Raw genomic sequence first — 17,678 nt, 5'->3', positions numbered from 1 at the left:
GGTATATCATATAATACCATAATGTATAAATTGTATAAACCGATTTATAAATTCATTTGCGTATATTTAATCAGTACTAACTTTAGGGTATGCACGCCTAAACTCACTATTAACAATTAACTTTACACTATTCGCTTTTATATCGTATTGCTTACAATATATAACTTTTATCAAGTGTACATGTGGGTGTATATATATATATATATATAGAGAGAAAATATTCAAAATTATAGCAATATTAATTGCTATAATAAATCTTAAATTTATACACAAAAGTTTTTCAAATTATTCAATACCTTTTTACAAAAGAAAAGAAAATAATAATTGTAATTAAAAAATATATATGTATATTCGTAATGAACGAAACATATGTTCAGAATAACAATGGCAATTTCGTTTTTCATGTTTGTATTTCTGTCTATGAAATACAACAACAAAATGCGCATATAGAACACCGTATATACGATACACTAGGCACGCATTCCAATGGAGGACTGCGCCTATTGAATGCTCTATAGGTCAGCTGTTTCCCGAGAAAATAGACGCTTACTATGTTACACATAATCTAATTGGCTATAACTAAACACGTTTGACGTTTAATTCAGTGAACTAACATTTAAGCATTGAACTTAACTTAGATTACAATGTTAAGGGGGTTTCACTTAAGAGCTAGTACGATCGCTACAAGATCATATTTTTAGAGCGCTTCAGTCGATGAGCTGCAGGGGCCGTTATAGCCGTTTATGCGGCCGGAACTGGAGCCAGAAACGGAACCGGAACCGGATCCGGAACCGGAACGGATGCCTGTGCCAGGGCCTGTTGTTGTTGCTGCTGCGGCTGCCGGCTGCACCAGCTGCTTGTAGGTGCTCTCCAGCTTGGGTGGATACTGGAGAAATGCGTGCGGTTAAGGATATGAACTATATTGGAAGGTCAGTCTAACATACCTCCTGGTTCTCATCTAGCGATGGCAGCAGCTCGTCCAGCGAGTTGGGCGTCAGCGGACTGGGCGTGGCCATTGTAACACGACTGAGCGCTCCATGCTGCAGCAGCGCCTCTCCAATTATAATCTGCGGCTTGTTTTGTGTGAGATGCTGCTGCTGCTGGAGTCGGGCCAGGCGCAGTTTCATCTCCTGTCTGATCTCCTTCTGTTGCACCTCCTTCTCGAAACGCATCATGCTGTAGCTGCGCACCGAGGAGCTTGTGCTATGCACAGACGCTAGACTTGGTCTTCGAGAACCTGCAAACGGATATAAGTTTAAGATGTATCAAAACAATTTGATCCCTCGATACTCTGTAGTTCTCTAAGCAGCTTAATTATTATCGAAGCAGAGGCAGAAGCAGACAGAGAGACAAATAGAGAGATAGTCAGCAAGAGAGAGACAGATAGAGAGAGGCAGACAGCGTAAAGAGAGACAGAGACAGATAGAGAGAGAGAGAGAGTGAGAGAGGCAAGGCTTCTAACATGTCAACAAGCTCTAGAAAGGTAGAAAATATCTATATATCTTTAAAGCGTTGCTTGTGCATCAATTAAGCAGGCAATCGAAACGTTAATATACTGAAAGTCTGCTGACTCTGATGAAGACAAATCTGATATTTAAAATTCCATTAAAATTTTTCTGAAATTCAAAGTTAAGTTACAAATTTAGTAATTTAGTTTGCAACAGAAGCTATGATGGAATCAAAGAACCTGTGGATGTACATATTTCAATTACGACAACAGCGAACAGAACACAGCCTAAGCCTAAGCATTACAGTGGTGGCAAAACAGTATACCCTGCGCATTCATAGTTTGTTATATGTTAGATATTCAGGCAAAGTTGTATGTTAAAGCTCGAATAAATGCTAGAAATGAATTAAGTATGTGAATAAGAGAAACTTTTGCTTTTTCTTTGGAACAAAATGCATTCAGTCTCATTCAGTTGGAAGCGACATAGACAGATTAGATTAGATTATCGAATAACAAATAAGATAAAACTTGGGATCGGTTGGTGTGCAGTTAATCGATGGAGTGTTTCGCACAGTTCACTCACAGGATGCATGCAATTTGGAATATTAAGTGTAAAAAAATATATATATATATATATGTATATGTGTTCGTGTGTGTCTGTGTGTGTGTGTATGTTTGTGTGTGCGTGTAGATATCATAGTAATTTGCGTTATTTTGTTTTAAAGAATTAGATAATGGTGTTATAAAAATTTTTGGAAACAGGAACATAGTCACCGCCATATTGCTTCGATATCATATTGTCAAGCTGCAGTTGTATATGGAGTACACATATATATCATTTGCGTTATTATTCAAGTTAGCTTCTGAAATATTTTCAATATTGTTTACAACTTCCGCCGGCTCAACTGCATTTTGTTTAATTTCATATTGTTTTCATTTTTAATTTGTAGATTTTTGTACTTGTATTTAGATATTTATTAACTAAACAAACTATCAAATGTCGGAGCTGGAATATATAGTTTGATTCGTTGTTGTCTTTGCTCAAAGCGCTTCTCTACAGTTGTGTGTGTTTCATGTGTCTTTGTATGTTGTATTTATTATTTTATTTAATTTTTAATTTTTTGTAACTTAAGCGAAAAGAAACCAAACAATCAACTTTGAAATTTGAAACAGAGATTTGGAAGCACATTTAACATCGATCATTTAGAACATAAGACCAAAAGTTAGAATTTTCGACGGGTTTTGTTTAACTATTTAAGGAATTACTGCAAGTAGATGATTTGAAATGAGCCAATGTACACATCAAATGAAGCCAATGATAGAATTAAGCTGAGGTCAATGTGGAAAGCAACTGTTCTTATAAGAGATATAATCTGAGCTACAATAATAATACAATTCATATAAACGAAATCAAAGAAGTCTCGAAAATTATATCTATGGCTCTGCTCGCACGTTCAGTATACGTAAATATAAATAATTTTATTGCCTAGCTAAAATCTCTTTTTCGTCAATGGCCTTCATTCAATCATAATTTATATATATTTGTTAATATATATATTGAGCATTGAAATGAATATACTTTAAAGTAAAAATACAAATTAAAAAATAAATAATAACAAAGCTTAAATTATCATATTACAGATATTTAAAAATATACATAAAATTAATTTCAAGCCATACAAATTAAATAATAAGAAAAAAATGTTATGATAATCAATTTATATATAAACAATGGGATCAGGCTTTTAATGATTTCAATCTTAATTTGTTTGGTCTTTTTTTTCTAATTTTATTTTAATATAGCATATTAAACAATAAATAAGAATTCCGTCGATTTAAAGGGTATGCAAAATTAAAAAAAAAAAACTTTAATTAAAACTCAATATAATGCTTAAAAAGGCCTTAGCTCTAGCCCAAAATCGAAACGACAGTTGAAGTTGAGGCAGTCCACATTGACCTTAACTGAGAGTACGGGTTTGGATGTGATAAAGATTTTGGTACACAATGTATATGCAAGGAGAGCAGGAATTCAAAACACCAATAGAAGAAGAAGAAGAGAACTTATAATGAGAACACATAGTTGCTAGGCGGGATCGAGTTATTGATGGAGGCTACAAATTGGCCAATTGTGATTGTTCGTGATTAACATTGTTGATGATGTTGATGTTGATGATTGACGCTGAATGACTGCTGACTGATGAGTTGATTTACCGCAAATCTGGGCGTTTCACTCGCCGGCGTGGGCAGGGCGCCAATTTGCAAATGATGCAGCTCGGCACCGCCGCCAATGCCGCTGCCATAGTCGCCGTAGCCGCCATAGCCGCTAACGCCAGCGCGACTGCCGACACCACTGGCACCTAGTGCATCTATGCTATTGAACCCATCATCATTATTATCATCGTCATCATCATAATTATGAATGCCATTCAAGCCCAAGAGGGTCCTAAATCTATCCTGATTCTTTGTCTTCGCCGGCGACAGCTCAAAGCTGAGCAGGTGCCGTTGATGATTCAATTGCTTCTGCAGCTGGCGGTTCATTGAGAGCGTGCTCTCGCAACTGCGACAGCCGCCAGCGCTGCTACCACCACCAGCCCCGCCCGAGCCGGAGCCGTTGCAGCCGTTGTTCTCGTCAAGATTGTCGCGCGAATGCTGGCTGCAGCCGGCGCCAGATGTGTGACGCGACGAGGCGCGTGAATTTTGTTTGGACACGGCCGTAATGTGACACGATATGAGCAATATGGCGGCCGATCTAGCCGCACCTGTACGAGACGTCGACACAAGTATGCCCTTCGAGTTGCCACCATGTCCGCCGCTGCCGCTGCCGCCGCCGCCGCCACCACCGCCGCTGCTATTACCGACGCCGCCGCCAACGGCGCCAGTCAAACCGCCGGACGAGGCGCGACGATTGCCAAATGACCCTATCGAACCCGTCGAGCGGATGCTGGAACGCGACGATGGACGTGCCGAGTGCACAGTCAGCGGTATGCCTGAAGGAGCACAAAGATAAGATCAAGATCAGTTAAATATTTCCATCCACAATGCTTAAGCCCCCTCCGCTCACTCACCTGTATCGCTAGAGTAGAGTATGGGCGGCGGAATATTCGCATCACCAAAGTTCCGATGCCTCGGATACTTGGTCTTGCTAAACAAATGCAATACCATGCAAATGAGACCCGCCAGCACCGCAATGCCCGAGGATACGCCCAGCAGCGTGGGCAAATCCGAACTCAGCTCGCTCAGGTCTGTCCAAGAAGAGATAAACGATTTATAAGGCCAGCTAAGAGTGAGGCAGTGAGTGTCCTCTCACCTGGTGTGCAAAAGACCCGCCTTGTTGGCTTCGTATAGCTGACCGAGTGAAAGCCACTGGCGCACTGGCACATCGCATTGTGTCGTACCTGAACACAGAGGGAGTTCTCATCGTTGTAGATGCAGGTCTCGTCGTAGAAACACTGATCGCCCAGTTTCTTAGCTAGACAAATAAAACACAAGTCAAAATATAGAGCTCCAAACTTACATAGATGACATTATGGTAATCTCTCACGTTTGGCACAGCCCTTTATCGGTCCCAGCTGCACGGGATAGTTGCGCTCACAGCTGCACAACTGCGTCTCCTTATCGCAGGTGACATGCACCAGTTTTGCATCACACTTTAACTCATTACATGGCGCTCCAATGTATTTACCTTTGGCTGAAAATGATTGTTGTCATTGCTATTATCATTAGTTTTGACATTGCCGCTTTGTCATTGTCATTGTCATTGTCATTGTCATTGTCATTGTCATTGTCATTGTCATTGTCATTGTCATTGTCATTGTCATTGTCATTGTCATTGTCATTGTCATTGTCATTGTCATTGTTCATGATCATTGTCATTTGTCATTGTCCATTGTCATTGGTCATTGTCATGTTTCAATTGTCTTGTCAATTGTCATGTCATTGTCATTGTCATTGTCATTGTCATTGTCATTGTCATTGTCATTGTCATTGTCATTGTCATTGTCATTGTCATTGTCATTGTCATTGTCATTGTCATTGTCATTGTCATTGTCATTGTCATTGTCATTGTCATGTCATTGTCATTGTCATTGTCATTGTCATTGTCATTGTCATTGTCATTGTCATTGTCATTGTCATTGTCATTGTCATTGTCATTGTCATTGTCATTGTCATTGTCATTGTCATTGTCATTGTCATTGTCATTGTCATTGTCATTGTCATTGTCATTGTCATTGTCATTGTCATTGTCATTGTCATTGTCATTGTCATTGTCATTGTCATTGTCATTGTCATTGTCATTGTCATTGTCATTGTCATTGTCATTGTCATTGTCATTGTCATTGTCATTGTCATTGTCATTGTCATTGTCATTGTCATTGTCATTGTCATTGTCATTGTCATTGTCATTGTCATTGTCATTGTCATTGTCATTGTCATTGTCATTGTCATTGTCATTGTCATTGTCATTCATTCTAAGCTCTCATTTATCTACCTACAGCCATACCACTTACCTACTCGATATATAAAATTTGGTATAAACATATTTATTAGAAACATAATATTAAATTTAATTATAATTTTGATGCCACTTTATTTGCATCTGCATCTGCAGCCAAAATAGAGGGGTTAACAATATATTTATTACGTACTGTTGGCCTTCCCTTGACCTTTGAAACAGTTTGCATTGCCAAAATATTGGCCAGGTTTGGGGCCAGCACACACACAGAAACACAGAGACACAGACACATGGCTATAGCCGTGTTGTGTCGGCGAGTTAATTCCCCACAGATCATAATTCCCATAAATTGCACAACAGCTGCAGACTAGCCTAGCCTAGCCTAGCCTTGCCCAGCCTTTTGTTGAGCTCCTTTGGTAACAGCGCAGTGAGACCGTGAGATTGCCAGCTTGTTGCCATGACTCTATCTGTGCCATTTAGCCGGCTCTTGGCCAGGTCGGTTATTCGTTTGCCTAACAGCGCCGCAATGATTCAACGGCTTATTCAATTTATTTTTGAGCACATTCAGCTGGTCCATTTTAGAGGTCAGCTTATAGAAAGCATCTACTCGAACTACAATTACCTTATTTATTTCATTATTTCATAATTTCTTTTGTTTCTTTTTTTAAATCAACAATATTTCAATTTTGTTTTTAGTTGAAGTATTCATAATTCATCAAATTTCTGAGGTTATTAGTTAATTTTGCGATATACATACATATTATAAACATATGTTGTTTCTATATAGCTCTAAACTAAAAATATATTCTTACTCTGCTCCTTGAATTATTTTCAAGGATTTAGCTCGATTTCATACGTTATGCAATATTATATTTTCATTTATCTAACTAATCTGCAATTTGTCAATCTGTCCATATCCATATATCTTTTAAGCACTTGTATATAAAACTTACCGGACTTATTATTAATCAAGGCATCTATATCATCCAAGTCATCTGGATAGCTGGCATCGTAATCATCGTCAGGCACATGGGCAACATCGCGTTTTAATTTCTTTGCGCTTATGGCTAAACTTATTTCTGTTGTTGTTATTTTAGTTGTCTTTGTTGTTGTTGTTAGATTCGATTCGACCGACATGTTCGTAGTTGTTGACGATGCTGAGGCGTGCAGCATTAGATAACCATAGATGAGCACGGCCAGCGTTAAGTAGTAGTGTCCATTGCCATGGCACAAGTGCAGCCAGCTTAAGAGAGCCATGCGGTTTCTATTGTTGTTGTTGTTGTTGTTGTTGTTATTAAGTTGAGGTCGTCGCATTAAAGTGGGCGTGTCGTTGGCCAACTGCAGCGCCGTCAGCTGCAAACGCTGCAGTAGACGGTGCAATGTTAACTTCGCCATTTTCTCATCTTGCGGCAGCTGCCTCAACATATTTTCAACACTTTCAAAACTTTCGTCATTTGCAGCGACCACGCCTACTATGACTCGATTGCACTTGACTTGTGTGTGGTGCTATTTGTTCTTTTCTCTTGTCACAGTCACAGTTGTCGCACGTCTGATTTGAGTTGAGTTAAGTTGTTGCTCACGTTGTTTGCTTTATGCTTTTGCTTTTGGCTTCAGATTTTGTTCGTTTTGTTCCTGGGCCGCTTTTTGGCAATTGGCCACAGCGCCAATTACGTATACGTTATACGTATATCACGTATACGTCATGCAGTCCGCACGCAGCGCCACGTATGCAGTTGAAGTTTAGCCTCGTTTTTGTTGAATTCGAGTGGCCAAGTTGGCCGCTGCCTGCGCTGCATGATAATTTTATATAATTCGCTCTCATACCAGAAGTGCTCGTGTTGTTGTGGTCATCATCATCAGCAGCAGCAGCAACAACATCCTCGTCATCATCATCATCGTTATTATTTGTATGGTTATGATGGGGCGTTGTTATCCACTATCCACTATCCGCCACCCACCACCGCACCACAGCCTGCATATGACCCAAAAAAATGCGTTGCATGCACTATTTATACGTGTGCGTGTGTGGATGTGTGAGTGCGGTTGTATTTCGCTATTAATTTCATGCAATCTACAGATTTATTACATGAAATTGTTCCGTTTTGCTGTTTTCTCCACTTGCTGGCCTATTTATCCAGCTAAAATTATACAATAGAAAAGGTCAACGTTAGAAACATATTTAAAATTTATCACCGCAATTTGATTGCTGCGAATTGGGCAACTTATTTAGATTGAATAGAGCTTTGATAAGCCCACAGTAACGGGAATTATTGTTTATAAATTATCTGATTGATATTAATATATTGGTGTTTGTATCATTTTGCAATTTCAATACTTAACTTAAGCTATCGATGTGATTTAGGCATTTAAATATTCAACAAAATATGCCTTTTGATCGTGAATTTTCTTATATCTTTCAATAATTCATTGGCGCTAACGAGCCCAATACTCAAGGCCAACATTGTAGACAACATTGCTGACATAGCACCACACACATTGGTCAAGAGGGAAAACAGTTGAGCCCTCTGCTCCAATATTTAAAATAAAAGCGTTGCTCTTCAGAGCGACTATTAGTTTAGCATAAGGCTGGTCTTATTACATATGTACGTATGTACTAGAGTGCTGCATGAATTCCAGAAAAACGGTGTTTCGACTTTTTTTTACTTGTTTTTATTGAATTTACAATAATAATTATGCATTGCATTTTTTAGCTTAATTTCATTCTTAATAAATAATTAATAAATCCACTAGAACTGCGCTATAAATAGGCGAGATTCCGTTGCAGTCAGCAGCAGTCAGCGAGCCTGAAGCATGATATTCCCACAATAAATTTATAATCCGTCTCAAAAAACAGAAATAATAAGAATAAGCGTTTTTTAATAAAATGAATAATGCTCTAATATTCGGTACTCAAAGACTTCAAAAAACGCGTTCTGTGATATGAGAATCCGTCAGACGACTTTTGAGTCGCTGTCAATACAGTTTATTGTCGACACAAGTCGCTCCGAAGGCACTGATCTACCAGAGGTGCATAGGCATCGTAATGCGATCTTGGATACTCTTGGCATAGCCGCCCTTTGAAAAAAACCAACAAATTATTGGAGAAGTGTGGCAAGAAGTTTATGGCAAGATGCGGTACAGCTAAAGCTCCCTCTTTTCCGCACAGTGCATGCTTATACTAGTAGTGCTTGTTTTCACATGCGACGCCATATTTGTTATATTTCCACTTCTTTTAATACCCTGAACCCATTGAAAATGGGAAATCAGGCCATAATGGTTTTGTGAAAAGTATGTAGCAGGCAGAATGAATCATCGCAGACCCTATAAAGTATATATATTCTTGATCAGGGCGATGAGATGAGTCCTGTCCGTCTGTCCGTCCGTCCGTTCGCATGAACGCTTAGATTTCATGCATACTCGTGTATACCATACGCAGTGCAAGTTTGTCCTATTTTTTCGATAAATGATCTGATAACTTTTTTATCGAGAATAATGGAAAAATTGATTTTGTTTTTTTCAGCCTCATTTGAATACTATTAGACCTGGAAACTTTAGATTGACTGTGTATATACACATGATGAATATATATATTTTGCGATTCACAGATTGGGGATACCACGCCCCCTTACTCCAAATTTCGTATCTCAAGTACTAGATATTAGTGCCTCAGGATATACACACATTTAACGTTATGATTACGTCCAGAAAGTTTAATTAAGATTTTATGTCTACAAAAGAAAATATTCAACAAATAAATTCTCATTCTATTGCCCACACTGCGGTTAGCAGGGCGTGGACTTATGCGTCCGTCTGGAAGCATGTGTATGTATGTGTAAAATGATTAGAATATCAGGTTGGAGGGTTCAGGGTATCTCCTAGTCGAGCAGTCTCCACTAGAGCCTTTTTACTTGTTTTGTTTGTTGTTATAATAATTATAATATTGTATTAGTTATAAATGATCATTATCATAATGTAACTCGTTATTATAATAATTATCAATATTCGTGATGTGTCATGATGTATTATTGCAATTCATACATACATATACATATATACATTATGTATATAATAATAAAGTATATACATATGTACATATATAACTATGTTTACAATTGTAAATGTAATCTTTGTAACCTTGGCAACACTACTAAAACTATTTAATAATTTTAATAATAATTAAAATGAATAGATTATGAATGAATGATATTATATATAATATATCATAACATGATGTTCAAATTAAATATTAAAAAAGAAAACTTTGAATATTGTCATTAATTGTACTACATTGGTTTATAGACATACATAAATATTGTAATAGATGCTCTCGTATGTAGATAAAAGATTTTCAGAAAATGTCAACAACATCCGCCTTATCTCCATCCTAATCAAAACTTGTTCTTTTCTTTCTTTCTGGCGAAAAACACGCTCAAGGTCATGATTTCCTGATTGGTCAAAGGCGACTGAGCCATCATTTGGGTCTAGATGTCAAGATGTCACGCAAGCAAAGTATTTCACGCTCTGAGTGGATGAGGTCTTAAAAGATTTCAGACAGTAAGGCCAACAGCTCTTTAATTAATAAGGAAAGCGAAGCGAAAGAGGAATTCCTCGAAGAATAGCAAAATAAGATTAAGAACAAGACATTAATGAAAAGGGAATGAATAACTGTGACGCAGTAGATATAGAAAAGAAATAGAACGAAATGGAGAGATAACAAAAATGACAACAAATAAATACATTTGTAGGCACAATCGATAAAAGCCAAATTCTGTTTGAATTATATATCAGCAGAATGATGACGAAAATAACTTTATTCAATTTTCTTCCTATAGTACAAACTTAAATAATTTGTTTGTTACTTCCTATGCGTGTATAAAAGGTATGTTTTATTTATTTTTTATTTTACAAATTAAGCAACTATAATTCCTTGATTAATAGATTGAAAGTATTGATTGGATTGCATGAACTGAACGAGCTACGCAGCTTGTCTGCGACTTATGTATGTATACATATATGTAAGTGAGTATTATATGCGAATGTCGAACGAAAGAAGAATATTTATACAAGAATTCCTAAATGTAGCAATCATGCACAACAGAAAATTAATTGTTGCTATATGATAGTAGAGCACATAAATAAATATAACTATAATTATGTACATATAAATAGATAGATATTTATATTATTATATTTCTTAAGCAAAGAATTCATCCAGTTCACCAATAATGTAGTTCACCCAAGATACCGAATAAAAATGGTATTAATTTGTAAAAGTGTAATGACATCAAGTCCGTGTTGACTTGACTTTCTTATCGGAATTTCAATTGGATTTTATGCATCCACATAAGCAGACGCCATAGAAGTGCGCCGGCAGTCATAAATAGCAGCCAGAGCGGCTGCCAAGGGTAATTAAAATTAAAAGCAGCCTATGCCACCCACTAGCAACAATTGTTAAATAGCAACACCAACAGCAATAGCAACAACAATAACAATAAACTGCAGCAACAATTCCATTCCATTGTTTTCACTTCAAACCCAACATCCTGACATTGACAATGCCAACAAGAAATTCACTGCGCTGTGCTGCGGCAAGCATATAACGTTAGAGCATTATAATTGGGCTTAACTGACTTTGCAATACCCGCTTATGGTAAAGAAAAAGCAATGTTTGTATTCAAATCTAAGCAATTTGATTGTGATCGCATACTCTTGGATCAAAGATCCTGAAGGTTGAGCATGCAATGAAATTAATATCTGAGCTAAGTTTCTGATAAACTTAATATTTTTATGACCTTAACTGTATATATATATATATTCCCTATTTGGTTTCAACAGTCAAGCACCCAATATTCTCTTGTTTTTCATTGTGAACGAGTATAAAAGCCACATCATCGTATCCAAGTGTTTGTCTAGCATATAGTGTTAGTCGAGCCACCGAACCCTGCCCAGCTCATTCTACTACCACCCATTGTTAGCACACCCCCATCCACACACACACACACACACACACACACACCAGCCAAAGCATTCAGCAATTGCATAGACACTTCAACTGCCGCAACACTCGCTGCCACCCGCTGAGGCAGCTTAGTGGGCCAGCCAAAGTGTGGCAACAATCTGAATCATCGTTTTAGTGGATGCTCCGCTTCCTTTTCGTTCTCGGCTCTCCGTTCTCTATTTCCGCAACGCTTGCAAAAAACAAAAACAAAACAAAACAAAAAACTACCTCTCAGTCAATGTTAATATCTGTGGCTGATGCCTTAAGAGCAAAATGCAATAATGTTCTCTAAACAATGAACGAATGCCATAAAAATAGCCGTCTATAGCAAGTGGGCTGTGAATGTGTGCGTGCTGTGTGCGTGTGTTTAGTGACATGGCGAGCCTGAAGTGGATTTCTGATTAAATTACACATTTCTTTGGCGTGGGTAGAAAAGCTGTGTGTAGGTCCTGACTTGATTTATGCTTTTTATATCAAATTAATATTTATTTTCTATTGAAGTAATACATGATAAATTTCGAGTGATTGATCACATGAAACATCAATTCATATTGTTGATGAATCCTTACAAGAAACTTTCTTTAATTGAATAGGATAACTGCTTGTTTGTATTTATGGATGAATTTTGAAAATAAGGCTACAACAGTTTTATCTTGTCATTTTATGACAAATTTGGATTTTATAATCTCAATAGAATATCTTGTATGATGAATGTTTTTAGGGAATTAATACTTTTCAATTACATATGTACATATTTAATTTGATATTTGGTGATATGAAATTTTGTTAATAATTTATAATATTTCTTGCTAAATAAAGTGATCAATTAATGTTATTCTCTATTGCTAAATATTTAATTTTATGACACTTAAGAGCCCAATCCAATCATCCATTACGATTACTATAATTAATTTAAATTATTTAATTGTTCACCTATTCTATTTTACACTCAATCTAACAAAAAAATCAAGATGGAAAAAATGTTTTTAATTATTTCAAATTAATAATCATAGGCATTTATATAACATTTTGCCCATGCGATTTAATTTATACAAGAAACTCTTTTTATGGCGCCAAGTTTTATATTTTATGTGACATTTTATTGCTCCGTCGCCGTCGTCATAAATCTTCGTATATTATATAAATGATAATAATTTAATTATGATATATTATGCACGGCTGTGGGCGAGTGGTAAATGCAATTTAAGTTGAATTGAATCGCAACAAAATAAATGGCTCATATGCAATTTATTTGTACGCTCTTGCAGACCATTAAAGAAAAAAGTCCATAATCCAAAACGTTTTACGTGGAAATTCTAACCGCGTGGAAAAACGGAAATTGCGAATGCAGCACGCACAACAATAAGCAGGTTAGCCAAGGCAATGATGAGAAATGTAGAGAAGGAGAGGAAGGGCAGGCCACTTTGCCTTTAGTGGACAACGCGCGCCCATAACACGCGTTTAATTGGTTGTAGATGTGTGTGTGTATGTGAGTATGAAATGGCGAGAGGGCGAGTGAGCGAACGAACGACGCAACGAAGTTACTTCGTATTTGGCAACTCTCACGAGAGTGCGCGTCGTGCCCGTCGAGAGCAGAGCTGGGCAAACGGTATATAAGATTTCGTGAAGCATGCATGTTTTGTACGTGTGTGTGAGTACAAGTGTGTGTTCGTTTTCAGGCACTGATAAAAGCAAATTTACATGTGCCGCCGTCATAGCTTGAACCTCGCCTCCTTCAATACAGCGCCTACGACAACGACTACGTCGGTCACGGATTTGACTTGTAGGACGAGTGAGGCTGTTGGTGTGAGTGTGTGCATATGTATATATGTAGATGTCGTTTAAAATGTAGGTTACACACAGCGAAACATCATAGCACACACACACAGACATAGAAGCATATACATATATACCTATGTATGTGTGTATATGGCTGCATACGTAAAATAATTTCCTTTCAAATGCGCTTGTCAAAGGCTTTCCTCTGGAGTTTTTAATGTAGGCTTTTGTTTGAAATGAAATATTGTGTGCTAAAAAATAATTATGATTATAATAATAAAATCATATTTCTTGGAATATTTTGCTGTCAGATTTTAGCGAGGGACTTAACTAACTGTACTCTTCTTATCCTCTATTCAAAAACGAAACACCCTTAATTACAACTCAACTAGTTTTACATAATTTACTATGAAATATTTTTAGGTCAATTTGAATTTTCGCTCGAATCATAACAGCTAACTAAGGTAAGGGCAGATAATGTCAAAGACGCCGAAACACAGTTTAGAATATAAATACATATTTGCGTGTATGTAACAGATATACACAATTGAGATAAACAACAACAATAGATATGCTTACCAAGCAAAGCGTTGAAAACTCGCATTTTATTGTTTGTTACGTTCGTTCGTTATTTATGAATTTCATATAATTTTCACAACTTTTGATTGGGGAATTTTCTTATTTACACATTTTAATTTCAAAAAATAAAATGCCGTCAAAGCGTAATGGAATTGTTTTCGCTACACGCACTTGTACGGGTACTTAATTCATTGCGAGTGGGTACATATATTTGTATGTACTTTTATTCACAGTGCACACTTCCACGTCTTGCACGTCGGCTAATCGCACTAAAACATTTATACAGCACTCTTTTTGGGATACGGCAAATAAGTACTATAGAGACATGTATATGTGTGTGTGCTTTTATATAGTTGTGCACTTTTCACTCGTGTTGTTGTGTTACACACTGTCACTCACTTCACGGACGTTTTAGTCTAAGTGGCAATGCTGCTTGCTTGGTGGTTGCTTGGCATCTGTTCGGGTCCTGGGCAGCGAGGCTTTTAAAGCTCGCATCGAAGAGACCAGCTAGCAGTGAGAGTGCGCCTAGATAACTGAGAGTAACATATTACAAAACCACAACAAACAGCTGTTCTCTATTATCCTTACTTGGTTTCAAATCTCGCGCCAATTGATGAAAATAAGTATTGGTATTTAATAGTTTGTTATTTTTGGTCACACGCTTCTATGTTAATGTGATAAGTTCAGCTTTTAACAGCGCTTATCTTAAGCTGTGCAAGCTGTCTCTCTCGGACACTCTGTCAATTAGCTGGGCTGGTCACACAAAGAATACGATCAAATTCTAAAGTTAACAGCTGTTAGTTTTAACAGCGCAAGTCGACTATCTCACTCATTCTCTCTCTCTACTCTCTCTTTGCTCATGCTAGCTTTCGTCGTTTGATGCGCCATAGCAGCAGTTCAATAGGTGTTTGTCTTTTAACGCAAGTGCAATTTAATTTTAGGTAGACTGCAGGCGAAATAATAGATTGAATAGACAGTGAAAAATTAAAACAAAATGCGTTCGTGGTTAACTTTAGCATTGCTGGCGTGCTTTGCACTGGCAGGTAAGTAACACTCATAAACTCAAAGTGTAAAAGCAGCAAACGAAGATTGAATTTAAATCATCTATGCGGCTTTTTCACTTGATATTTGTGTTTTAGGTGTGTGGGTTAGTGCGTGTGTTATATATGTACGTGTGTAACAAAAGCGTGGCGTGAGCTCAATTTCATGTGTGTGTATGTGTAGCAATGGCTGCAGGTACCGCTATAGTTTGCTAAAATGCCGTTTGTTATTTTTTTCCATACATATTTTCAGCTCAAGCCACAAAGCCGCCTCGTTGGGATCCTAATTACATAGTGAAAGGCACTCTCTATATACCCTATGCTGAGATAGCAGAACCCTTTTACGCCTGGTATGACAAGAACACGAAACGCTCTCGCATTGATTACTATGGCGGCATGGTAAAGACTTATCAACTGGCCGGCGAGGGTCAATATGGCACCGCACTGAAACTGGCGCCCATTTCCACAAAGGAGGAACTAAATAAACTGAGCTGCCTTCAGGTTAATGGAACCGCCGACCAGGTAGTGGAAATCCAAAGTATATTGCCCGACGCGAAGCCATTTACTCTGATTGGCACTGAATCTTTCCTCGGCTATACGTGCGACAAGTTCCGCTTGGAGCAGACAATTGGCCAGAAGAAAAATGTTTACACACTGTGGGTGCGCTACAAGAAGTCGCCGCATTATCCGAGTAGTCGAATGCCCATTCCAGTGCGTTACGAGATGCGCGGCTACAATACCCTCTTGGGTTCCCATTATGATCATTATTATTTGGACTATGATAGCTATGAGCACGACGATATACCCAATGAAGTGTTTGAGATTGATGAGAGCCTTACCTGCACTGGCTTCCCCGGCCCGGGTCACTTTGCCACCTTCAATCCGATGCATGAGTTCATCTCCGGCAGCGATGAGCATGTGGAAAAGGCTTTCCATCACTTCAAGCGCAAGCATGCCATCGACTACAGTACCGAGAAGGAGCATGAGCATCGGAAGAATATTTTCCGACAGAACTTGCGATACATCCATTCCAAGAATCGTGCCAAGCTCACCTACAAACTGGCCGTCAATCACCTGGCCGATAAGACGGAAGAGGAGATGAAGGCACGTCGTGGCTACAAGTCATCTGGCGGCTACAACTCGGGCAAACCTTTTCCCTATGATGTGGAAAAGTTCAAGGATGAAATACCCTCGCAATACGATTGGCGTCTCTTTGGGGCTGTCAGTCCCGTGAAGGGTGAGTGCCTCTAACATAGCGTTAATTTCTATGACAATATCTTCTTGGTTCACAGATCAATCGGTGTGCGGCTCGTGCTGGTCTTTTGGAACCGTGGGTCATCTGGAAGGCGCGTTCTTCCTCAAGAACGGTGGTAATTTGGTTCGTCTCTCGCAGCAGGCGTTGATCGACTGCTCCTGGGGCTACGGCAACAATGGCTGTGATGGTGGCGAGGACTTCCGCGTCTACCAATGGATGATGCAAGTCGGCGGCGTGCCCACAGAGGAGGAATATGGTCCCTATTTGGGTCAGGACGGTTACTGCCACGTGAATAACGTGACGCTTGTCGCTCCGATCAAGGGCTTTGTCAATGTCACTAGTAACGATCCTAATGCCTTCAAATTGGCAATGCTTAAACACGGCCCATTGTCAGTGGCCATTGACGCCTCGCCCAAGACCTTTAGCTTCTACTCGAATGGCGTCTACTACGAACCGGAGTGCAAGAACGATGTGGATGGCCTCGATCATGCCGTATTGGCCGTTGGCTATGGTACCATCAACGGCGAGGATTACTGGCTGGTGAAGAACTCATGGTCCACTTACTGGGGCAACGATGGCTACATTTTGATGTCTGCGCGCAAAAACAACTGCGGCGTCATGACCATGCCCACCTATGTCGAAATGTAAACTCTCAAATATATATATGTAGTCACTCTTGCATATATTGTACGATTTAATTTTTTATATATTCTATATTGTCACGCCCCGCGGGCTTTAAAAGGAACAAGCAATAAAGCATATGTCAATACTCTTTTCGTAATCCCAGTCTTTGGCCTCTTATCTCAAACTAAAGCATATAGTTCTATAAAAGCTCTACAATTCCACAGCTATATCTCTATGCCATTCGTTCTGACCCTAACTACACACTGGCGATAAGTTTTACATGACAATGACCAGCTAGGCACTGCACTTTGCTCACTTTATCGCATCTGTTGCTATTCTCGGATGAGCTAATATCAATTATTGCCTTATGGAAATAAGAGATTGGCCAATTGCCATTTGCTAATCATAATTAATATGACAAACATTCCCTTAAAGAAAATTCCCATATCAAGCAGGAAAACACATTAAATATTTTTAATTTTATTTCGTTTTATTTGTTTTTC

The 17,678-nt window shown here is 38.4% G+C and overlaps 2 protein-coding genes across 5 annotated transcripts; one reads left to right on the top strand and one right to left on the bottom strand.

Annotated features, from left to right (window-relative positions):
- Positions 1 to 691: 691 nt before the first annotated feature.
- LOC108650684 (uncharacterized) lies at positions 692 to 14,740 on the bottom strand. Of its 4 annotated transcripts, none has more exons than XM_089260333.1 (7): positions 6,854 to 8,038; positions 4,989 to 5,135; positions 4,755 to 4,916; positions 4,513 to 4,689; positions 4,207 to 4,434; positions 945 to 1,237; positions 692 to 886 (listed from the first exon to the last, which is right to left on the bottom strand). In XM_089260333.1, the coding sequence occupies exons 1-7, from the start codon at positions 7,323 to 7,325 to the stop codon at positions 698 to 700; spliced, it is 1,668 nt and encodes a 555-aa protein (XP_089116459.1). In that variant the 5' UTR covers positions 7,326 to 8,038; the 3' UTR covers positions 692 to 697. The 4 variants fall into 4 exon arrangements, with proteins under 4 accessions (XP_089116459.1, XP_017955397.2, XP_017955398.1 ...); XM_018099908.3 differs by lacking the exon at positions 692 to 886 and adding an exon at positions 14,257 to 14,740 and having other exon boundaries at positions 1,134 to 2,453; positions 3,659 to 4,434; XM_018099909.3 differs by lacking the exon at positions 692 to 886 and having other exon boundaries at positions 1,134 to 1,237; positions 3,659 to 4,434.
- Positions 14,741 to 15,108: 368 nt separating this feature from the next.
- On the top strand, positions 15,109 to 17,332 carry CtsK1 (C1 family peptidase 26-29-p). Its single transcript, XM_018099912.3, has 3 exons — positions 15,109 to 15,299; positions 15,550 to 16,533; positions 16,589 to 17,332. The coding sequence occupies exons 1-3, from the start codon at positions 15,251 to 15,253 to the stop codon at positions 17,197 to 17,199; spliced, it is 1,644 nt and encodes a 547-aa protein (XP_017955401.1). The 5' UTR covers positions 15,109 to 15,250; the 3' UTR covers positions 17,200 to 17,332.
- Positions 17,333 to 17,678: the final 346 nt, after the last annotated feature.

The sequence above is a fragment of the Drosophila navojoa genome, chromosome 4 (genome assembly GCF_054131105.1).
Source record: "Drosophila navojoa isolate 15081-1374.11 chromosome 4, UAZ_NAV_1.0, whole genome shotgun sequence".
In the NCBI taxonomy this organism is placed as follows: Eukaryota; Metazoa; Arthropoda; class Insecta; order Diptera; family Drosophilidae; genus Drosophila; species Drosophila navojoa.
This window is presented reverse-complemented; position numbering and strand designations above follow the sequence as displayed.

Excerpts from the sequence above, each read along its gene's own strand:
- CtsK1 (XM_018099912.3), top strand. The coding sequence starts at position 15,251 with ATGCGTTCGTGGTTAACTTTAGCATTGCTGGCGTGCTTTGCACTGGCA. Across the intron at positions 15,300-15,549 it reads GGCGTGCTTTGCACTGGCAG|CTCAAGCCACAAAGCCGCCT; the intron begins GTAAGTAACACT and ends ACATATTTTCAG. Across the intron at positions 16,534-16,588 it reads GGCTGTCAGTCCCGTGAAGG|ATCAATCGGTGTGCGGCTCG; the intron begins GTGAGTGCCTCT and ends CTTGGTTCACAG.
- LOC108650684 (XM_018099908.3), bottom strand. The coding sequence starts at position 7,325 with ATGTTGAGGCAGCTGCCGCAAGATGAGAAAATGGCGAAGTTAACATTG. Across the intron at positions 4,917-4,988 it reads GATAAAGGGCTGTGCCAAAC|CTAAGAAACTGGGCGATCAG; the intron begins GTGAGAGATTAC and ends TTATTTGTCTAG. Across the intron at positions 2,454-3,658 it reads GTGAAACGCCCAGATTTGCG|CTCCGACATTTGATAGTTTG; the intron begins GTAAATCAACTC and ends TATATATTCCAG.